General features: G+C 55.4%; 1 protein-coding gene across 1 annotated transcript in view; it reads right to left on the bottom strand.

Moving 5' to 3' along the window:
* MYO15B (myosin XVB) overlaps positions 1–21,026 on the bottom strand; it is a gene marked incomplete at its 5' end in the record, with an annotated part of 31,177 nt that extends 10,151 nt beyond the window's left edge. The window contains 35 exon segments of the mRNA XM_081271676.1: positions 11–109; positions 310–391; positions 499–575; positions 666–766; positions 967–1,128; positions 1,537–1,609; positions 1,810–1,988; positions 2,070–2,305; positions 2,406–2,501; positions 3,293–3,423; positions 3,594–3,651; positions 3,953–4,018; positions 4,652–4,745; positions 7,113–7,276; positions 7,453–7,567; positions 8,626–8,752; positions 8,868–8,911; positions 8,999–9,114; positions 9,318–9,395; positions 10,614–10,739; positions 13,453–13,584; positions 13,817–13,912; positions 15,432–15,564; positions 15,637–15,695; positions 15,810–15,923; positions 16,511–16,672; positions 16,783–17,053; positions 17,205–17,266; positions 17,544–17,640; positions 17,944–17,965; positions 17,968–18,017; positions 18,185–18,294; positions 18,530–18,593; positions 18,986–20,988; positions 20,991–21,026. Coding sequence (XP_081127802.1) covers positions 11–109; positions 310–391; positions 499–575; positions 666–766; positions 967–1,128; positions 1,537–1,609; positions 1,810–1,988; positions 2,070–2,305; positions 2,406–2,501; positions 3,293–3,423; positions 3,594–3,651; positions 3,953–4,018; positions 4,652–4,745; positions 7,113–7,276; positions 7,453–7,567; positions 8,626–8,752; positions 8,868–8,911; positions 8,999–9,114; positions 9,318–9,395; positions 10,614–10,739; positions 13,453–13,584; positions 13,817–13,912; positions 15,432–15,564; positions 15,637–15,695; positions 15,810–15,923; positions 16,511–16,672; positions 16,783–17,053; positions 17,205–17,266; positions 17,544–17,640; positions 17,944–17,965; positions 17,968–18,017; positions 18,185–18,294; positions 18,530–18,593; positions 18,986–20,988; positions 20,991–21,026 — 5,635 coding nt within the window.
* Positions 21,027–23,471: the final 2,445 nt, after the last annotated feature.

Below are 23,471 nucleotides of genomic sequence, written 5' to 3'. Positions count from 1 at the left end.
CTGGCCTTACCTGGCATAGTGGGGACTGTGCCCACCGCTGGCATCATGGGCATCGGTGGAGGCATCATAGCTGGCTGGTATCCAGGCATCTGCATCATCCCTGTGTACACTGAAGAACCAGGCTCCAGGTCAGTCTCTGCCTGAGCTCACACACAATCTCCCTCCAGCCCCAGGCCAAGAGAAGAGCAAGGGCATCAGCCCCCAGGGTGCTGGCTGGAATCCCTATCCCAGCTGCCTCGGGGTCCCAGGCCACCCCTGACTGTGCTACTGGGCCAGATGGCCCTGGATGGAAATCAACCCCACACTCACCCATGGGGTAGCCCTGCTGCATGGGCCCGACGGCACCCCCTCCCTTCATGCGGCTGTTCAGAGCCCAGCCTTGTTCCAGATCCTGAAGGGACAATAGTCATAGTGTCAGAGCTAGCGCCTGGGAAAATGGAAGGAGCAGCAGAGGCCCCAGCAGGTTGAGGCACGGCCAGGATGTAAGGGGACACTCACACTGAGGCCTGGGGCAAGGACAGGCTCAAAGATGTGGTCCAGGAAGCCATCCAGGCTCCCCGATGTCCGGGCCTCCCCTGTGGGGCAGGGACAGTTTGGAGCATCCAGCCAGAGTTAGGGCTGCTGGACTCCCATTCCCAGCACTCTGCCAACTCAATGAGCCTTACCTGTGTGGCCTCTGCTGGGCAGTGCTGGGGCTGGACCTGGAGGTGGGCCTGGAGGCAGTGAGGGGGCCTGGACACCAGGGGCAGGGGGAATGTTCTCGGCTCTGCAGAAACCAGTAGGTCTAGCTAAGGGGGCTGCTGAGGCAGAGAGTAGCACCCAAACTGTGGGGATGGGGTGGGGGAGGCTGGGGGCAGTGCTGGGTCTGTAGCAGAACCTATGCTGCCTCAGGGTGTGACAGGGTGACTACAGGGGTCACTAGCCAGGGGAGGGCAGACCAGGGATAGAGGGCATGGGTAGACTTACAAGCCAGTGGGGGTGATAGGGTAGCTGCGGGGACCCGCTGGGTCCCCAGGGTCCTCCATCTGGCCAATCAGGTCCAGCACAAAGTCACAGCCAGCCAAGTCCTGCCAAGCATCCCCAGAGTGCAGTGACACAGACCAGCCTCGAGGGGGCACATCCAGGCCTCTGGGTGGAACAGCAACATGCAGTAGGGAGATGGTCAGTGAGTCAGATGACCATCCTGCAGGGGCAGGGAGCAAGGGGAGGTGGCCCGGGCCCTTCCAGCCCTCGGCATTGTCAGTGGGCTGCAGGGCCCGGTCTCGCTGGGCAACGCAGGCATACCCCGCGGCTCTGCTGCCCTCATCCACAGACCTACTGAGTGAGGATCTGGACCCGGGCTCTGGCGCATCCCCTCCACTCTGCTCCCCATCTGGAATCCACAGTCTGACCCACTCACTTACCTTAACCCTCCCTGACCCTGGGGAGTAGCCTCAGTCCCTGAGCCCTAGGAGGTGTGTGGCACGAGGGAGGGAGGACAAGGATGGGGACAAGCGTCAGCTCTGGTCCCAGTGGCCCCCAGCCTGATCCTCATACCTGCTCTGTAGGATCCACCCGGCAAATTGCTCCCCTGTGGTCCAGGACTCCACCTCGGCCGAGTAGCACTCCTCTGCAGGGGAGGAGGTGGGACAAGGGTGAGGGACAGCAGGGTCCACCCTGGCAGCCAGGGGCTACTGTCCTGGGAGGAATCCAAAAGCAGAGGAGAGGGGAGATCAGAGTGACATGGGGCGGGGGACAGCAGGAAGACCAGTGCAGGAAGGGAGCCGAGAGGGCAGAGGGCGGGGAGGCCTGGCAGGAGGGGGCCATCACCATTGAAGGTGAAGACATCCAGCGCCATGCGGCCCCTCCGCCATCCTGCCTTCCACTCGAGCTGGGTGGGCGCGTGGGCCCGTGCAGCCCCAGGGGCCAGCGATGTCTGCTCCAGGGCTCCCAGCAGCTTGTGTTGGCATACTGCCGCCATGCCCTGGGGGGCCTGGTCCGAAACGAATCTGCAGGGACAGTACCGGGTTGCAGCAGAGGAGAGGCGTGTGGACCCTGCCCCCCAGATCCCCTGCTGCCGATCCCATTACTTGAGCAGTGGCTTCTGCAGGGCAGGCATTGGGGGGAAGGCGCTGAGCAGGACAGCCATGAGGGCCCAGCCGCGCTGGCTCGGTTGCTCGTCAGGGTTCTGCCAGAGCTGGGACACGAGCTGGCTGAAGAGCTCGTTCCGCAGCCCTGGCCGGCGCTGCCCCTGCCTCACCAGGTAGGCACCCATGGTCTGCTCCTGCCAGGACTGCAGGGACCCGTCTCCCAGGAACCGCAGCATCTGCCACACAATGCCAGGCCAGAGCAGGAGGGACAGGACTCTCATGTGCTGCCCTGTCCCTGGAGGGTCCACACTGTCCCCTCCCCAATGTGTCACTCACCACCTTGTTGATGTCCAGAGCAAGTTGGGGGTTCTCACCATCCAGCTGGGTCAGGGGCTTGGCCAGCAGCTGCCCTGGACTGGGCAGGGATGGCTCCTGCAGGGAAGAAGGGTGACATGGTATTTGTCCTCTGTGCTGATCAGCGGGAGGACAGTCCTGGGGATCCTCACAGGAGAAGGAGGGGGACTGGTGCACAAAGACATCTTAGAAATGCATCTTTCTTTTTTTATTTTTATGTGTGTGTGAGTGTGTGTGTGGTGCTGGGGATTGTCCCAGGACCTTGTGCATGTGAGGCAAGCACTCTACCAACTGAGCTGTATCCCCAGCCCAGAAATGCATCTTAAGAAATCTTTGATTAGATTGAGATCCATATGTAGAGAAAGCACAGAAAAGGATAAAAAAAAGGAAATGAAAACCACCATTAACATCCTACTGCCAGAGAGAACCAGAGTAAGCCTTTTACCCTCTCTCGTCTTCCTTTCTGTGCCTAGATACACACACCCTAGCATCCCCACTTTTGGGTTTTGTTTTGTTTTGTTTTGTTTTTTAAGCAAAATTGGGATCCTACTACATGTGCAGCGTGGAATCCTGCTTTTGATTTGAACACTGTCTCCCAGACAGTTTCCCTTGCTTTGAACATTCTTAAGGACACGACTTCAATGGCGGAACAATACCACAGGTAGGCACCCAGGTGTGGCCTCACAGATGGAAATAACTCTATGGTGACACATCTCGGTTTAATGGGTATTTTCAGATCTGTCCAGCTGCACCCACAGCCCGGATGACTACAAAGGGTAGAGAAGGTGGGAAGGCCCAGCTCATGCCTGGCAGGTGCTGAGACTGGGAATGGCAGGGCCAGCGAGAAGTGCTCAGGCCTGGGGGCCCACCTGGAAGCTGCTAGCGATGAAACTGGAGAAGGGGAATTGGTCAATGTCTCGGGGGAGGGTCCGTCTGGGCCGGGCAGGAACCTCAGGAGGCATGGACTCGGTGATGCTTCCAGCCAGGGCATCCTGGTGACCTGGAAAGGAGCACAGGAGGAGCCTGAAGGTACCCAAGTGTAGTCCTTCCACTGGCACCCACCCTGCCTCCCCATCAGCCACCAGCACCTATATCCAGGAAGCTGCAGGGAGCTCGGGGAGAGACAGAGCCACTGCACAGTCAAGGGACTGGGGCACCAAGGAGACCCACCTTCTGCTCTCTTCAGCATGGCGGCCAGCTCAGCTGGGATCTCCAAGCGCCCCAGCTCCTGGTGGGGAGGAACAAGATACCAGGAACCAAGGGAGGGCACAGAGGCACCTGGTATCCCCCTTCCCCCAGAACAATAGACATCCCCTCCAAAGACCAAGGACTCTGGTCCTAGGCACTCAGATAGAGCCCCAAGAGCCTCGGAGGGAGACTGTGGGTGGCTACTCCTCTGTTCAGGTGACACATAAGGATAGTGACCCTGGAAGCTCCCGTGACTCTCTACCCTCCCCAAAGCTATGTCAGGCTCAGCAGGCTCAGACCCCCTCCCCCAAGGAGTCCCTTCCCAGTCCCAGGCCACCTACCATGCTTGACGCTTTCTCCAAGGCCCCACCACTGTGCCGGCCACACTGGCCACGCGGCTGGCCAAGCTGTGGGGGAGATGCAGGAAGAGCTGACTCCCTACCCAGCCCCACATAAACACCACCGTGAGCCTCCTGGTGGCACTTCCCCAGTTCCACAGGTCAGAGTCCCCTCCTGCCTGCTGGAGGCCCTGACTCCAGAAAAGGATCGGCACAGACCCAGAGGGGCCAGTTGTCTGCCAAGTGGCCAGTTTGTTCCTATCTGACCCCAGCCCTTCAGAGCTCTCACCTGCTCCTCACTGAGCACGTCACTGCCCGTCTGCCAGGACCCAGGGAAGAGGACAGGAGGACGGGAAGAAATGGTCCCAGAGGACAAAGTTCAGCCAGGGAGGCGCCAGGGAGGGAGGCAGTATGTGGGCACTGACCTTTGAGCGGCTTTATGAGCCTCAAATTGGAGTCATCAGGCAAGAGGGGGAGAACAAGGGGCCCACGGGAGGGACAGAGGGAATGGAAGAGACTCCAGGCAAGAAAGAAGACAGTAGACTCCCGGGTCCCAGATTGCCCTGGCCAGAGAAGAAACAGGAAAGAGTTCAACGTGGTCTCCAGACCTCAGTTCTTGTGAGGCTGGGCTGAGGGCAGACACTGTTGAGATTTAGACACCCTGAGCTTCCCTAGCCCAGTATCTGTCCCCATACCCCTCACCTGCAGCCTCTGCCGTCTCTGGCACAGGGGCTGGACCACAAGGAGGATAGTGTTCAGCTGTCCCAGAGCCACTTGACGCCAGAGGTACCGCTTCCTGGAGGCCAGGGAGGGTGATGAGGCTCCAAATTTATACCTATTGCCTGGTACTCAATCCCTCCAAGCCTAGACACTATGTAAACCTGACTTTGGACCATGAAGCCCCTGAATGCTTAACAGAAGCAACAAGAAAAGAACAGGGCATTGTGAAAAAGGAACAGGTAAATGGAGCGGCTGTTTGGCAAAAGGGGATCAAGACCTGACTCCTGAGCCAGATTACCTGGATCTAAATCATTCCCTGCTAATTAGTCAATGTGACTGTGGATAAATTATTCTACCTCTCTGTTTTACTACAGAACTTACAAAGTTAAAAAGTGACCTCATAAAAATTTAAATAGGAGATCCCAGATAAGGGAATATGAAAATAAAATAGCTTTCAGAATTTCCCAGTCATAGGAAGATTTGTCAAAGGAGGAATCATGAACAGTATAAACATAAAAATAGGGCCAAGGGCGTGGCTCAGTGGTAAAGCACTTGCCTAGCTGTGTGAGGCCCTGAGTTTGATCCCCTGCACTGCAAAAACAAAAACAAAACAAAGAAACAAAAGCCCGTGGGAGGGGTTATGGCTCAGTGGTGAAGCCTCACCTAGCACCTACAAGGCCCTGGGTTCCATCCTCAGCACCACATAAAAATAAATAAACAAAATAAAGGTGTTGTGTTCAACTACAACTAAAAAACAAACAAACAAACAACAACAACAACAAAAAGACCCTGCAACTTTTTGTGGCTGAAAGGGCACTATGAACAGGGTGAAAAGACAAACCACAGAATAAGAAACATTTGCAAATCACATATTTGATAATGGCTTAATATCCAGAAAATAAAACGAACTCCTACAGCTCAACATCAGGGACAGCCCATTTAAAAGCTAAGCAGAGGACTTAAATAGATATCGCTCCAAAGAAGATAAATAATGGCTAAAAAGCACACGAACATATGCTTAATGTCATTGGTCACTAGAAAAACAAAAATCAAAACCATGAGTTAGTAGTCACATTCACTAGGATGGGCATGATGTAAAAACATGGAAAATGACAAGTATTGCCAATGATATAGAGAAACTGGAACCTTGTACATTGCTGGTAGGAACAAACCATGATGCAGCCACTATGGGAAACAGTCCAGCAGCTCCCCAAAAAGTTCGACACAGACATGACCACACGGTCCAACAATTCCACTCTTAGGTACAAACCCCAGAGATTTGAAAACAGAGCCTAGAGCCAGGCATGGTGGTGCCCGCCTGTAATCCCAACAACTTGGGAGGCTGAGGCAGGAGGATCGCAAGTCCAAGGCCAGCCTCAGGAACTGAGTGAGGCCCTAAGCAACTCAGCAAGATCCTGTCTCAAAATAAAAAAAAAAAAAAACAGGCTAGGGATGTGGCTCAGTGGTTAAGCAATCCCTAGTACAACAAAACAAAACAGAGCCTAAAATACACACTTGTGTACCTGTATTTATAGCAGCATTATTCAGAAATAACAGAAACAACCCAAATATCTATCAATGGATAACCAGATAAATAACGTGTGGCCAATCCGTACAATGGAACATTGTTCAGCCATAAAAAGAAATGAAGTTCTGATCCATGTTTCAACACAGGTGGGCACAAAAAGCCTTATGCTAATAGAATAAGCCAGATATAAAAGGATCGTATAAGTCAACTTACATGAATCATCCCGGATAGAGGCAGAAAGGAGGTTGGAAGCTAGCGCAGGTCAAGGGTGGGAGGCAGAGGGAGTCTGTGCAGTGGTAACAGTTTGTGTTGGTTCCATGGAAAAGTTTTGGAAATGCGCGGGATGACCGCTGCCCTCTCAGAGGGTCCCCTGGTGTTGTCCACACAGAGCAGTCTCCACTTCATTCTCAGTCCTCGTCATCCCTTGGGTGACTAGGGGCTGGGTCAACCACCCCGGGAGGCACCATCCTGCTGCCCTCACCCCTGTGTCCCAGTGTGTGGCATGAATGGGTGACGATGGCTGTGGAGGGGGAATGGGAGTCAGCGAGGAGGGTAGCACCATGGGCCTGAGAAGCCAGGCAAGAGCTCTACCACTGGCCCGCACCTCCGGCGCCTGATTCAAATGACCCTTCCTGCTGCAGGGTGGAGAACAGACTAGAAAAGAGCGGGTCAAGGAGTTGGACCCATAGTTCAGGTAGCCTCTCAGGCAGCCTCTTGTGCCTGGGGTACTCAAGCAGAGGCTGCCTGGCATGGCGGGAATGCTGTCAGGAGGAGTCCAGAGCAGATGGGATGGCTCTGGGGCAGGCAGACTTACCTTGGGACCCTACCTCCCCAACACTGCCCCACCATCTTGAGGCCACCGTGGCCTCTTCCCTAAGGCCTCCTCCCTAATCAGCCCTGGCTCCAGCGGCCCACCTGGCCTGGACCCCGCGCACACGAGCCTGTATCCGGGGCAGGAGGCGGAGGCGCTGGCGGGAGACGCGGGCACCGAGGCCCCGGTGCAGGGTGAACAGAGCCTGGGTGCGCCTCTGCGCCCACAGCCTCTCCAGCTGCTGCCAGCCCCTCTCCTGCAGCAGGACCTGTGGGTAAGGTCGTGGCTGCAGTGGGACAGGCAGGGGACCAGTGCCCACCTGCTCTCCTCCTCTTTCCTCAGCCTCCTCCCTCCCAGCCACACTATACTCTGGGGTGCCTGCCACCCAGCCCCTCTCCACCTGCCACTGCCCGCCCCACTGCATCCTCGCATACACACACCCACCTTAGTGGCCCCGAGGTGATAGAATGGTGACTCAGCCCCCAGCACCTGACAGAGTATGGTACCACACCTGTCCCGATCGGAGTCCTCCTGTCCCTCCTTCCCCAGGGCCCGGAACCTGCCCCAAGGAGGCAGAGCCAGGTCAGGACAGCTTCTTAGCTCCTTTGACACTTGTTTGCACCCAAGCCCCTCCATATTCGTTTAGTTCCTGGGTCATTCACAATGTGGAAATCCTGCCATACTAGGCGCATGGCTGGGCGCTGAGACCTGGCTGTGAACCGGGCTCTCCTCGGCTCTGGGGAGGAGACAGGTGGTTGGAATGCGGTGCACAGAAAGGGCCATAAGGCCAGTCCTGGGCTGTGGAAGCAACAGGAATGTGATCCTGCAGCTTGGTGAATCCTGGTGGCCGGCACACCCTTACACAGCGAGTGTCAAGGCGGGTGTCAAGGTGTGGTTTTGGAAGGGAGGTTGGGGAGGCCCCAGAGCAGCAGGGGAGCTCACCAGAGACCTTCAGACAGACCTGGACTGTGCTGAGAGGACAGCTGTACCCCAAGACCCCCCACCCAGCCTCAGGGCTTCCTGGAGGAGGTGGCAATGCTGCATCTGGTAAGTGTCCAAAGGGCAGGGAGGAACGTTCCCTGTCTGGCCTTCTCAGTGTCTGGCTCAAGGACAGGTGCACACACCCTTCAGGGGGTGCCTGCAAGGCCATCCAGTCAGTGGCGAAGGCGAAATAGGCAAAAAACACAAAGTCACCAGCTTTCCTAGCAGTTTCTGAACTCCCCAGAGCCGCCCAGTGCTCCTAGTGCTGACCCAAGTCTGTGTGCGTCTGAAGGGCTCTGCTCTCCCTGTCCTCCCTTCCCATGTCACTAATTCAGCCAGCACTTCCTGAACACTGACCGTGTCCCTTGGCTACACTGTGAGCCCCCAGGACAGGCTTTGCCAACCTCATCCCTGGTCCCTGGGCATTTGTGCCAGAGAGGCGTGCGGGATGGGGAAGGGCCTGTGAGTGCAGGAGGGTGAGAAGGGTGATGGGAACGGAGAAGGAAGGTTGGACGCCAGGCCCAGGGTCCCTCCCTCCAGGAAGGAGCCCAGGTCTCCCAGGTTGGCCTGGGAGCCTCCCTGTCAGCCCTGCCCCCCAGGTGCTGGGCCCTGGGCTGCCCCGCCCTGAGGCCCTACCTGGCCAGGAATGCCTGGAAGGGCATGCGCACAGGGAAGTGGGCACTGCGGGTGCCTATGGCCTCCAGGATGCCCGCCTGGTGCAGCTGCTCTGCCACATGTCCCACATCAAAGAGGCCTGGGATCTGGGGCCAGAGAGCGCCAGTGAGAGGTGGGGCTGAGAGCTCTGCGTCGAGGGGAGCGAGGGAAAGGGGCAGGGCAGGGCAGTGTGGGGAAGGCCCTGGGACCCCAGGAGCTCAGCTTTCCAGGGTTGGGGTCAAGGCACTGGATGAAATAGATGTGGCTCCTGCTAAATGGAAGGGGAGGTCACTGGGCACAGACCAGCCCCCATTCAACTTCCGGGGGCCTTGTGGGGGAACACCATAACCCTCACCTGCCCAGCTGGGCTAGGAGGTCTCCTAGGGACTTCTGGAAGCGAGAGGTCAGCGTGGATTGGCTTGGCCCTCCTCCAGCCCAGGGTTCTGCTTCCTGGAACAGGCTGCGTACCAGCTGTGGGGCAAGACAGGGCTGAGGCCCCCCCAGGGCCGCCCACCTGCCCCACAGCCCTGGGGACCCAGGCGGGCCAGCTCTGGCACACTGAGCCTGTCATGCAGGGTGCTGGGGCTTGAGGGCCAGCCCCTTTGGCAAGGGCATACGGGGAGGAGGACAATGGGGACAGAGTATGGAGGGGCAGGGCTGAGGCTGCAGGGCACCTGGAGCTGGCTCTGGGCAAGCATTCCCACCACGGCAGCGTCCAGGTGGTCCCGGTTTCTGTTCAAGAACTTGTGGACCTACAGGAGACGTGAGTAGGCGGGTCGGGAAGCGAGAAGGCTGTGCGTGGTGGCCAGACTCCCGCAGGAGGAGGCCAGCCTCTCTCCAGCATCAGAAGGCCCCTGGTCATCTGTGCAGGCCTCTCACAGGCCTGAGGCGGCCACTGGACTGGTTGTTCCGTTCCGTGGATGCCACTCCTCATGAATGCCATTCCCTTTCGGGGCAGGCCGTTTTCCTACCTGGGAGAGCAAATCACCCCTTCTCAACCAGACCACATGAGGTTTTCTACAGATATGTGGTTTATCTTCCTTTTTTTTTTTTGCAGGGGCGGGGGGTACCAGGGATTGAACTCAGAGGCACTTGACTACTGAGCCTCACCCCAACCCTATTTTGTATTTTATTTAGAGACAGGTCTTACTGAGTTGCTTAGCACCTCGCTTTTGCTGAGGCTGGCTTTAAATTTGTGATCCTCCTGCCTCAGCCTCCCGAGCCACCAGGATTACAGGTGTATGCCACCATGCCTGGCTTGTCTTCCATTTTTAAGTCTTCTTTTTTGATATTCAGAGTTGTGTTGTGGAACCCAGGGCCTTGCACGAGCCAGGCAAGTGCTCTACCCCTGAGCTACGTTCCCAGTCTTCACAGTTGTCTTTATTAACTCCCAGGTAGTTTTTATGTTTTCTTCTACAACCAGAGCATGCCCTCTCTGCCAGGGATCCTCCTTGACGCTCCCCACCTCAAGTCTATCACACTGTACCCTCCTGCATCCAGGATCCCTCCTGTCAGGGACTCTCCTCTTGGGAAGTCCTCGGTAGATGTGAAACTCGGAACAGGACAGGGAAGTCCATTCAGTGAGCACCTAGCAGGCCCCTCAGTGTTACTGCATTTAATACTCATGCCAATGCTGTAGGACCGACTTTCATGCCCACTTTACCCATGAGGAAAAGGAAGCCCGGCAGGCAAAGTGCCTGGGTTCTTGGCCGCAGCCCAGGCCTGTGCTTTGCCTCTACATCTGGAAGGTCCCAAGGCTTTGACCCTGTTGCCCCATGATGCTCACACAGAATCCGTAAATCATGCTCAGAACTGGGTGGAGCCGATGGCCCAGGTGGGGACACAGGGCTAAGCATGAGAAGTGCCTCTCACCCACTCCTCTCACCTGTCAAGTGACTCAGCTTAGGAGGGGACATCAAGGTCACATCACCTCATTGATCCACCCTGGAATCTGTCCCTAGGCCAGATACCTGGTAGGTGACTGTCCCAGCATAGTGCCGCACTGTGAAGATGGGCAGGGGCAGCTGGGGCTTGGCGTAGCTTGGGTGATCACCATGGTGATAGTGGCACTTCTGGAGGAAGGTGTGGTCTGTGGCCTGATAAGGGGATGAGTGGCACCTCCTCAGGCTCTGCACACACTGTCCCCTGCAGGGACGGCACTCCCTCCCAGTGACCCCAGGACCATATGCCCTGAATATAAGGGAGGTCTTGTCCCCCCAAACCCTCCTCAGACAGGAAGAGTGACTATTGAGTCGCTCCAAAGGTGTCTCTCCCTTTTCTTTTTCTTTTCCCTTCTCCAGTGCTGGGGACTGAACCCAGGGGTGCGCCACCACTGAGCTATACCCCAGCCCTTTTAATCTTATTTTGAGACGGGGTCTTTCTAAGTTGTCGAAGCTGACCTCAAATTTGTGATCCTCCTCCTGCAGCCTCCTGAGTTGCTAGCACTTTAGGCAGCTGCCACCCTGCCCAGCCTCCCTCTTTCTCGATGACTTAATTTTGAGCAATCAAATACTATTTGAGAAAGACACAGCAACCTCAGGCCCAGAAACCAAACCACCCCAGTCAGTACTAGATTTGGCAGCTTGCGGAGGATGCCTGAAGGGTCACTTAAAGGAAATAGGGGCCAGGGGACTTTAAGACAGATGCAGCAATTACTGCGGATGTAGGATCCCACAATTAAAGCTTCTAAATGAGTATTTCAAACATTATTTTCCACATGTATCCAGGCAGAGCTTACTTGATGGAGCTAATGAGCACATGGCAATCAATCAGGGGAGTCTGACTCCTGCTGCCCACAGGAGAGCCATGGCTCAGACCCACACAGTGCTGCGTTTCAAATAGCACAGAACTAGAGGGGGTGTCAAGCCTTGGAAAACCATGCTACGTGCTCCAAAAGTAGCCTTGCAGCCTCAAAGACACCAGTGACAAGTTTTAATAAGACATCGTGGGCCAGGCAAGGTGATGCACTCCTGTAATCCCAGCTACTCAGGAGGCTGAGCGGGAGGATCACAAATCTGAGGCTGGCCTCAGCAACTCACTAAGACTCTGTCTCAAAATAAAGTGGAAGCAAGGCTGGAGGTGTAGCTCAATAGCAGGGCGCTTACCTAGCATGTGTGGAAAAAAAAAGAAATTGTAACGTGAGCAGGGGGAAAAGCAATCCTTTACAAATTAATATACTGTCTTATCTAGTAAGGGATTTCAAATATGTTTGAGTTTCATAAATGAATGTTGGGCTGGGGATATAGCTCAGCAGTACAACACTTGCATAGCATGTGTGAGACCCTGGGTTCAATACCCAGAACCAGAAAACAAACGATAAATGAAAGTCACAGGTGGGGGCAGTGGTGCACACCTGTAATCCCAGTGGCTCAGGAGGCTGAGGCAGGAGGATTATAGGTTCAAAGCCAGCCTCAGCAACTTGGCGAGGCCCTGAGCAACTTAGAACCTGTCTCAAAATAAAAAATATAAAAAAAGGGCTAGGAATGTGGCTCAGTGGTTAAGCATCCTTGGATTCAACTCCTCATATCAAAAAAAAAAAGTTACATATTAACGTAATATGTTACATATCAGTATCTATTATATATTAACACTTAAGTATTACATTGATATCATGGTGACTATCATCTATGATACTGTGACATGAATGATCATAATTATGTGTTGGATTATTTTACCATTATTTTTCATTTCTGACCTCTAATTGGGACAATGGGCATGGCTTATATTCAGGGTCATGATATATTTAGCTTCTATAGATATTCCTGTTCTACCTTCTGGCCTCAGTTCCCAAAGGAGGCCTGGGACCCACATATGTTCTTAGAGCCTCACAAACCCACCCACAGATGATGCATGTGGGTTTTATATCAGCTTCTGCATTTTTGGCTTAGGGTTTTCTACACCCCTTCCCGAGCTGTGCTGGGGATGGAACCCCAGGGCTTTGCACGAGCTAGGCAAGCGCTCTGCCACTCAGCTACATCCTCAGCCCCATCCTCCTTTTTAAAGCCATGATCTTTTTTTTTTTTTTTTTTTTAAGGAGAGAGAGAGAGAGAGAGAGAGAGAGAGAGAGAGAGAGAGAGAATTTTTAATATTTATTTTTTACTTCTCGGCGGACACAACATCTTTGTTGGTATGTGGTGCTGAGGATCGAACCCGGGTCGCACGCATGCCAGGCGAGCGCGCTACCGCTTGAGCCACATCCCCAGCCCAAAGCCATGATCTTGGATGGGGCTGTAGCTCAGTGGCAGAGTGCTTGCCTAGCATGTGTGAGGCACTGGATTCTACTCTCAGCACCACATAAAAATAAACAAACAAAGGCATTGTGTCCATTTACAACTACAAAAAAATTTTAAAAAGACATGATCTTTCTAAGTTGCCCAGGCTGGCCTTAACCTCCTGCCTCAGCCTGCTGGGCTGGGACTACAGGTGTACACCACTGCACCCAGCCTTTTCCTTTTAAATCAGCATTTCTCACCTGCTGCATGGTGGGCTCTATGGTCTCTCTTTGCTCACCTTTTATCCTTAGCACACTTCCTGGCACAGAAATTCATTATCAAACTCATTTTTTTTAATATTTATTTTTCAGTTGTAGTTGGACACAATACCTTTATTTATTTATTTTTATGTGGTGCTGAGGATCAAACCCAGGGCTTCGCATGTGCTAGGCGAGCGCTCTTCTGCTGAGCCCCAGCCCCAGGCCCCCATTTTCAAATTCTTAAGGGTCTATGGATCCCATAACCTCTGCGAGGTTCCAGCCTGGCTAACCAGGGCCCCTACTCCTTGTCCCTGGGAGCCCACTGCCCCAGCCCTCACCGGGGACAGCCAGGTCTGGGCATCCAGGATCCTCAGGCGGCTGTGGGGATGGTCTACTAGGAGGTCCAGGTAGGACTCCCTCAAAGGCTGAAGGAGGGGCACCCAGGGCAGCAGCTCCCGCCGACACTCCTCCTGGGAACAAACAGCTTTTGGCCATTTACAATCTACGTCCCCAGGGACCCCCTGAGCTGAAGCAGGGCTCACCTTCCCATTTTATAGATGAGTGAACTGTTCAGAAGAACCCAGCCATCCCATGAAAGGGGGACTCGGGCAAACTCTCCATGCATCACCTTTCCTTTACCAAGGTGGCCTCTGCACTGGGCAGTGCCCTGGCACCCGTGCTGTCTGTGCTCAGCTCTCCTACCTCCTCCCGGGCCAGCAGCACTCGGCTGGAGAAGAGCTGCAGGCGCTCGCTGGCGAGGTTGTTGCACAGCTGCTCCAGGCTGTTCACCCGCAGCGCCTGGGGCACGGGATAGTGGGGACAGCGGGGACAGCGAGATGAGCACACACAGCAGGTGGGGCCAGAGCAGGTGGGGGCTGCACATAGGCCTGTGCCCTTTGTTCCCTCCCCTAGGAGCTGTCCCATCCTCTCCAGGGCTCAGGGAGAAATTGTGCCCCAGGATTGATGCTGCAGCCAATAGGATGGGGTCCAAAGGCCCTGGCACAACACACAGCCCACCCCAGCCCTGACCCAGCCACAAGCCCAGCCTCCCTCTAGCTGCCCACACCCTTGCCTCTTCTCCAGCCCACTGTGAGCTTTCGGGGCTCTGCTCATAGTCATCCTTGGGTCCAGACAGTGCCTTTGCCCACTACCTAGCTTGCTATCAGAATCCCACGTCTTCATAAGCAGTTTCAGGCTGCCACCTCTAGGAAGCCCTCCAGCCTTCCTCCCAAAGGGACTATGTACCTTCCTCTGTGCAGCTCAGTGCTTGACTACAAGCCCAGCAGAGCACCCCCTTCATGCAGTTGTATACCCCAAACAGAGCACCTGTAAGCACACACACCCCTCACAGGTGGGGATAGTCACCAAGAACATTATTGTAGGAGGCAGGATGGACAGGAGCAGGGAACAGTGCCCATCCAGCCACCTCCTCTTCCTCCACCCCCCTCCTTGCTGCCTTGAAGAAGTGAATTTTCTGGAAAGGGGTGCGGAGTGCGTGACAACTCAGGGAGATCTGGGGGACTCTCCCTCTTCCCTCCCCTCTGGCCGTGTGTAGGGAGAGGCTGTGGGTGAGCCTACCCTGGGGCCTCTGTAGGGCTGATCTGGGCAGAACCCTGCAGAGATTGTGTCAAGAAAGGACAGCAAGGGCAGCACAGAATGACTGCACTGGGAGCACACAGCTCTCTGGGACTGTTCTAAGAGGGAGGTCTTGTTATGGTCCCCTGCTTTACAGATGGCCTCAGACAGGTTAATCAACCTGCATGAGGTCAAGGATTGAGTGACAGGATTGAAACCTAGGAGCTCCAGAGCTTCCTGAGCCTCTGCTCCACAGAAGAAGGGCAGTATGTGCTGGCAATGGAGATTGGGGTGGGCCTCAGCCTCTCCCAGAGGGCAGCCATGGGGGAGAAAGGAGAAGCCCTGTAGGAAGCCAACCCAGGAGCGTGGCAGGACATGCTCTTCTGGAAAGCAGGCAGCTGGAGGTGAATGGAGTATTCCCTGCCACCCTCAACCAGACTAAAGCACCCAGAGGCCAGGCCTGTGCCCTTTCCTCTCTGTCCCGGGAGCAGCCACCCAACAGATGCAGACGAGGCCAGCGAGGGCACAGGGTTAGGTGGGCAGGCAGCTCGGAAATATATCAGTGTGAGGGCTAGGCTGTGGCTCAGTGGCGGAGCGCTTGCCTAGCGTGTGGGCGGCACTGGGTTCGATTCTCAGCACCGCATATAAATAAATGAATAAAATAAAGTCCATCAATAACTAAAAAGAAATATATCAGTGTGAGATGGGCATCCCCTGTGCTGGGCCCTCCCAAGGGGGCGACCTCAAAGCCATAGGCGTCCACAACAGTGATGGTACCCACGCTGCCTTCCTCCTCAGGTGGTGCCAGCTGCCAGTTGATCCTCCTCAAAAGCCAGCTGAAGAGCTGTGAGTACAGGGCCTTGGCCAGGGCATCCCTGTGGGCACAGTGAGTAAGCCACATGCAGCAGAGCACAGGCCTGGCTTAGTTCTCCCATCCCCAGGGCCACCTGGCATCGATGGCACTTTCCACGGGCAAGGATCTGGAGATCTGGCCATAGGACGTCTCCTGGAGGCCAGAGGAAGTGCATGGGGTATGTCAGGCCGGTGGCCCAATCAGGCACCACCCAGCCTGGAGGAGGCCTGGGTTGTCCCCTCACCTCCCCAGGACCCTCAGGCTCACCGTGACCCTCCTGGTGACAGCCCCTTCCAGGCACTCTGGTGGCACCTGGAGTAACCGGGCTGCTGTGTGGATCTCAGCCCAGCTGGACACAGAAGCTACCTCCTGGGATTCCCACTGGACAGAGAAAAGGACAGGGAGAACTCTGTTCATGAAATGGACCTGTTCTCCAGGGCAGGGACAGGAATTTCCTTGTCATGTCAGCTGCCGTCATCCAAAGGGACGTCAACATGTGGGGGAAATCTGGGTCACGGTGAGCCAGGCCCTGAGTCTGAGGGCCCCAAGTCAAGTCCTGGCTTTCCCTCCTTACTAGCTGGGTGGCTCTGGTGAGTCCCGTCCCTTCCCGGGCCTCCACTGCCTTATTGCCAAGGGGAAACAATAACTCTTAGGTCATGGTGTTTTTATGAGAACTGAGTTAGACAACATGTGCCAAGTGACTTGCCCAGGGCTAGGCACAAAATAACTGCTCAGTTAATGCAGGTGCTCTACTGATGGGCAGCAGCTGAGTGTAACAGGTACTGGGAAAATGTAGGCTCTCCAGGGCTCAATTTTCTCATCTAAACAATGGATGTCTCCCTCTTTGGGGACAGCCCAGGGCTTTGTAGGCTCCTACACGGGAGGGCTTGACATCATTTTCATTGTTCTGACTTCGTAATTACCGCTAATCAGCGTCTCCACTAGCCCTGCCCACAGGGGAAGCCCACCTCTGAAGAAGAAAAGCAGATGTTTCCCAGGTGCAGGACAGTGGCCAGTATGGACCAGATTGCAGTCAATTCCTCGGGGCCCAAGCCCAGCACCTGCAGGGCCTTCTCTAGCCCTCTGAAGTCCAGGGCATCATCCTTGCCCTGGAGGCTGCAGGCCTGGCCCTGTAAAGCACAAAGGGGCTGAGGGGGCAGGTCTGGCCCCCACTGCCTCCCTCGACTCCTCCCACCTGGGCTGAGACCTGGCCCCTGAACCACAGGAGCCTTACCCTCACCTGGTTGAGGTAGTAGTAGGTTTCTGGTCCTTGCAGGGAGAGCTGCTCCTGCTCCATGGGATCCAACCCCGCCAGCAGCTCATAAAAGACATGGAAGCTCCGCTCAGCCTGGGCCTTTGGGAAGACTGGCGTAGGTGGGACGACGCCTGGAGGCACGGCCCCCTCACTTTGGGAATTGGGAAGGGGTAGACAGGAGGGCACCCTTACCTGGAATACCACTCTGGAGGTCTCAAGCAGATAATGTGACACAGAGGCTCCCACAATGACACCACTGCGGGCACAGGAGATAGGCTAGGGTGCCCCCATCGTACACTGGGGCCCTGCTTAGGATGGGCCCACGAGAGGCTGGGACCAAGGGCATCAGCCCCAGGCTCCCAGTAAGGGTGACCCATTACAGATGCCAATGGACCCCCATCACTCACCGCTGCAGGCAGAAGCAAAAGGCCTGGCCAAAGCTGCTGAGCACAGGCAGCACATCATCCAGCTGTGGGGAGGAGGGGCGCTTGAGCATCTCTGGGATGACAGTGGTACTACCTCAAGGGTTCCCTGTGCCTGCTGGCTGTGCTGGGCCCATGAGGGAGTCAGACCCCTCAGAAAAGCTCCCCAGCCCCCACAGCAGGCAATGCCTGGAGCTAACTCCGGGAGAAGCCAGAGACGCAAGACCATTGTCCTTTGGCCCAAAGGAAAGGGATGGTCTCTCTTGGACCCCTGGCAAGTGGCCAGTTGCCCCCTGGAGGGAGACAGCTTCAGCCCAGCCTCACCTGGCACCCTCTGTCCCTTGTCTGCTGCTGCTCCAGGCTGCGCAGGAACCGCACAATCTTCTTGGCAGCTTCTGTTTTCCCTGAGCCACTGCGCCAACTGCAGGAGGGAGGAGCTGGGGATGGGTGGAGGCCAGGAGGTTCTCCAGGAAGGAGACTGTGGGACTGCCTCACTGAACCTGCACAGTGGGGCTGTGCCACTTGGAAGTGACCCACTGGAGAACCCCAGAAACATGGATAGATGCAGGGCGTGGAGGTCAAACAGAAAGGGGCCTATGTGGTGACCTCAAGAGCAGACCCCAGTGAAGTCCAGAGCTGTCACCCCATGGTGCACCAGACCTCATGTCCCACCTGCGAGTCCTCAGGGAGGCCTGCGGGCTCAGGCACGCTAGCCAGCACTCACCTGAGGAGGATGCAGGGGTCCTGCCGGTGCTCTTAAATAGGCTGTAGGCTGCTGCCACGATGGCAAATACGTGTCTGGGGAAGGAGGGCAGAAAGACGGGAAGGTTGCCAGAGATGGGCCTCTAGGGTGCTCCTAGGTATAGGTGGGACATGCCCACAGGCCCCAGGGCCAGTCAATGGGATGTGCTGGGGCCCAGCCACCTGGGAGGTAAACACAAACTTGAAAGACCAAAGGCACATACGGAGTGGTATTGGGGGCCTTCCCAGGGTGGTAGCTGGCTAAGATCTCAGATGAGAAGAGAGGCAGGGGCCGGTGGGGATTCAGAGCCACCAGGAGGGGCCCCCCAAATGTCTGGGGAAGGAAGCAGAAGTTGTTATTGGTGCGTGGAGGCAGCAGGAGGAATGCAAGTGGGGGTTATTCAGCGCTTCCCAGCTGGGCCCCACGCTGCTCTGTAGGACCCCAGACAGAGGCTCACCAACCAGCCCAGGCACAAAGAGGAAGGAGAAGCCTTGGGATGCCCAGGAGCCCTCTATTCCCAGGGGAAAGGGAACCTAGCACACCACCGGCTCCTTGTAGGCCCCCATACATAGATGCGGCCCAGGTGAAACCTCTTCTTGAGGCACAGCAGCACAAAGCTGTCACACACCAACCTGTGGGGACAGCAGGGTGGAAGGGAGGAGCTGGGAGATGAAGGAGGTCCTGGCCTGGCTGTGCCAGGAGCTTCAGGGACACCTGGGGCAAGTTTCCCAACTTTTTAGAGCCTTAACCACAGAGGGAGGGTCTATTCAGTAAATGACCAATCTATGGGGGTAGACAAGGAACAGGCCCCTGAAAGGGAAGCTTTGTGCCCATAACAAGAGGAAGTCCCAGGAAGGGACACCTGATTTTCACTCCTCACCAGCCCCCTCTAGTCAGAAAACCTTTTATGGGGCAAAAAATCTTTCTAAGGATCCTATGGAAGTCTATTCAGTTTATAAAGATGAGTGTAGGTGGCGTATAAGAAACCAGGCAGGGATGGCCGATTTGGAACTGTGCTGCTCACCCCAGCCGGGCCAGGTCCTCAGTGTCTTCCAGGCCGTCTCTGAGGCTCCTACCCTCAGGACCCAGGGAGGATGCCTTCAGGTCAGGCCCAAGGCTCAGCTCCAGGTCGCTCTCCAGCGCTGCCTCGGCCTCATCCTCCAGCTCCCACTGCTCCCTCAGGGACCAGCAGGAGCTCCTGTCGCGCTCCAGGCGGGTCTCCAGGGTGAGTCGGGGCAGCAGCGCGTTGGTGCCCAACCCAGGGTCCTGGTGGGGGCCTGAGTCCCGCGCCCAGTGCACCGGGGTCTCGGCTTCCAAGGTCTCTGGCTCCGCTTCGCTGCTGGAGCCGTTCTCCTCGAGTGGAGTCGAGTCGGGGGGAGTCTGCGCGAGGAAGACGGCGGGGCAGGGCCCGACCGCTCCTTCTCCACCAGCCACGTGCCTCTCACTCTCCCGGGCAGCCTCCCCGGTGTGGGCGTCCGCGGACACTTCCCCTGAGCTCCTGCTGCTCGAAGCCCTCCGCTCCCTGTGCATCCTGGGGAACACAACTGCGAACTTGGGATCCGGAGTGGGGTCCTCATCGTCGGAAGGGTCCTCCGGGGCTGGGCTATCCCGGCCCTGTGGAGGGCTCCTGCCACCGCCAGGTGGAGGCCTCGGCGATGCTCTCAACCCCGCTAAGCCCGCCAGGCGCAACGCTAGACGGCGCCTCCGTCCAGGCCCGCGGCCCCGCCCCTCGCCCTCCTGAGGCTCCGCCCCAGGCTCCCGGGCCCGAGGCTGCCGTAGCCGCCGCAGCAACCACTGCAGCAGGCCCAGGGCCCGAACCACACGCAGGAGGCGCTCCTTGAGGCCCGCGCCACCCGACCCTGAGGCCTGGGGAGAGGGGCCTGGAGTGGGCCTCGCGCGGAGCTTACGGAGCACCGTGAGGGTGGCCAGTGGCGCTGGGCCCTCTGGACCTGCCCCCTTTTCCGACGCCGCTTCGCTCTGGTCCTCTGCCACCTGCAACTTCCCCACCACCTTTCCAGTCTGGAGGCGCTGAGCTCGGGCCGCAGGGGCCTCGACTGTTTCAGGCTGGGCGTCCTGCAGCTCCGCCTCCTGCTGCGCCCAGCCATCACTTGCGTCCGGAGAAAACATGGGGTCTCCAGAATCCCCCGAGCTCCCAGGGACGTGCGCACAACTGCGCTCGAGGGAGCTGCATGCCGTGGCTTTTCCACCCAGGTCGATCTCTTGGGCATCAGGGACCCAGCTTGTGGTCCCCAGGGGTGCCGATGGGCGCGGTCCAGGCCCGGTCCCCTCCGGACTCAAGTCCGTATTTGTCCCAGAATCCTCACTCGCTCCCTGGGGCCCTGTCCCCGACGACACTTCCTCGTGCAGAAGCTGAGCTGAGGGATCGTCACTGCCCTGACTGTTGCTGGTCTGGCATTCGCCTGGATGCAGCGCTGACTCTGGCCATATTTTGTTCCCTTCCGGGCCCATTTCCGTTGGCTCTGACTTAGTCCGCAGCTGCAAGGTCCCCTTGCCCTGGCTGCTCGTCTCCTGGGACTCTTGAGCTTCGCTGTCCCGGCAAGAGCTGCCTAGGTCCCCTCCCGGTGGTTCACTTTCGCGGCTCCGACTAGCCTCTCCGCGGCCGGGCTGAGCCAAGGGTCCCTGCCCTTTTTCTTTCCTCTTGCGGCGACGGCGGCGCTGGGCTGTACCCTCTTCTTCCGGTAGACTCTCCTCATCCTGGCGCTCCCCACGGCAGTCCCCTGGTCGGTGACTCTCCAAGGACCCGGATCCCCTATGCCGCGTGCTGCCTTGCCTCTCCTGTGCCTCCGGTGGCGGCTCAGCACCTGGCTTTCTGCAGCCACCGTTCCCGTCTGTGGCCGGCTTCCTGTGGCCACTAGCGAGTCTCTTGTTCCCTGCGGTGTCGGGCTTCTTGGAGGGTCTCGCCCGGAGGGCTTTGCCGCGGCCAGGTCGGTGGTCCTGGCTAAGTGCGCTATCAGCACTAGCCGATCCGGACTCCTGCTCCCCTGAGGCTGGCCTCCCAGGTCTCGAGCCCTGCGCTGGGGCGCTTTGTTCTTGCTCCCACCCATAACAGTCCCAGAGAAGACAGCCTTCACACTTCCCAGGTTCTTTTTCCTTTTAGGGGTCTGACTGTTTCAGGGTGCCCTTGGGCTGCAGCAGCTTACCACCCAGCTGTGTTCTGGCGAGGCTAAGGGCTCTCCACTTAGAGCATCAATAATGCAGGAGACAGTGAGTCCTGACCCCCTCAGCCAACAATGGAGCAGAAGCACCTGCGAAAGAGGAGACTCTGTGGATTAAGGCCATGGTCAGGGCAACCTTGCTGGGCCTGCTCCCAGCCAGGCCAGCCTGGCACCATGCCAGACTGAGGGTCCCACCTTTGCTTCTGCCTGTTTGCTCGCCTGGCTGGGGAGGGCAGAGTGAAATGGTGTGAGGCTTCCTACTTCTCCTGGGTCAGGGAGGCTGGGACCAGGTGACCCTGGTATGCAGGGAATGCTCCATGAGTATTATTAGTTTGTTCTTTTCCATTGTGAACTATAATTTATCCAAAATTGCGCTTTGAATGGTGCATTTTGAACTGGTATAAAACAGATGGCTGTGTACTCTCTTATAGTTTTGAAACAAAACCAGACCCCATAAATCCCCAATTCCCTAACTTATGTGTTTTAAATCTCCCTCTCTCCTTCCTTCCTTCCTTCCTTCCTTCCTTCCTTCCTTCCTTCCTTCCTTCCTCCTCCTCCTCCTCCTCCTCCTTATTCTTTCTTTCTATTTTATGGTTCTGGGGATGGAACTCAGGGCCTTGTACATGCTAGGCAAGTACTCTACCTCTGAGATAGAGATCTATCCCCTCACCACCCCCAGTAAATATTAACATTTATTTTGGAATAGGAAATACATTTTCATAGTTCAAAATTCACAAAAGAGGGGTTGTGGCTCAAGCGGTAGTGCGCTCGCCTGGCATGCGTGCGGCCCGGGTTCAATCCTCAGCACCACATACCAACAAAGATGTTGTGTCCGCCGAGAACTAAAAAATAAATATTAAAAATTCTCTCTCTCTCTCTTTCCTCTCTCACTCTAAAAAAAAAAAATTTCACAAAAGACCCTCAGCTATTCAATTTCCCCTTGAGGTTTCCCATTTTCCAGAGTTATCCATTTAGATAAAAATGAATCTTTTTTTCCTTTTAGCAAAAGTGGAATCTTATCTCACTACTTTTTTTTCACCTAACAATTTCATTTGGAGATTTTATAATACATAGAAAACATCCCTCTCTCCTCACTCCCTTGTTTTTAAATTGCATGGTAATCCAGCAAATTAATGCACCATCATTTAACCAACTTCTTGGTATGTATCTATATACCTATAGCTACATATAATTGTGTGTGTGTGTGTGTGTGTGTGTGTGTGTGTGTGTGTGTGGTTGCTGGGGATTCAACCCAGGAGCATTCTGCTTCTGAGCTCTATAACCCCAGACTTTTTAAAAAATTTGAGACAAGAGTCTCACGAAGTTACCCAAGCAGGCCTGGAACTTGCCATCCTACTGCCTCAGCCTCCTCAGTAGTTGGGGTTACAGACGTGAGCTACTTCACCCAGCTATTGATAGATGAGGATGCTGCCTCATCTCATCCTTTGCTTAAATTACAAAAAACACTGGAATTTCATCAGTATCCAAGTAGGAATAATTCCTAGAAGTAGACTTGCTGGACCGTAGGCTGTATGTGTTTGTAATTTTGAAGATTTCCAAACATTATGGTTTGGTTATAAGGTGTTCCCCAAAGCTCCTGTTAATGCAGAAGTGTTGAGAGATGAAATGATCGGATGGTGAGAGGTGTAACCTAATCAGTCTGTCTTAGTTTGGGTGGTAACTGCAGGCAGGTAAACTGTGGTTGGAGGAGGTGGTAACCAGGGCACCCTCTTCAGCTTCCTCGCTGCCATGAGCTGAGCAGCTTCCCTCTGCTGTGCCCTCCCCCCATGATGTGCAGCCTCACTTTCTGCCAGACCAATGGAGCCAGAGTCTATGGACTGAGACCTCTGAAACCATGAGCCCACAATAAACTTTCCCTCCTCTAAGTTGTTCTTGACAGGTAGTTTGGTTACAGTGACACAAAAGCTGACTAAAACACCAAGATTTTCCCTCATGGAGATTGTATTAATATACATTCCCACCAGTAAAACAGAACAGGTGTCTCTGCATAGCATTAATACAGGGTGGTGTCCAACACACTGAAACAAATAAAAAACAAAATATAAATAAATAAGAAATTAAGTTTAATTAATTTAATAAAATTAAATAAAACTAATAATAAATTATAAATAAATAAATAATAAAATGAGTAAAATAATATAAAATTTGTTTTAAAAATTTAAATAAAATATGGGCTGGGGTTGTGGCTCAGTGGTAGAGCACTCACCTAGCATGGGTGAGACACTTGGTTTGATCCTCAGCACCGCATAAAAATAAATAAGTAAAGGTATTGTGTCCGTCTACAACTAAAAAATATTTAAAAAATCTAAAATA

Source organism: Spermophilus citellus (assembly GCF_964194105.1).
Source record: "Spermophilus citellus genome assembly, chromosome: 17".
Lineage (NCBI taxonomy): Eukaryota > Metazoa > Chordata > Mammalia > Rodentia > Sciuridae > Spermophilus > Spermophilus citellus.
The sequence above is the reverse complement of the archived record's forward strand: the minus strand, read 5'-3'. Positions and strand labels throughout refer to the sequence as shown.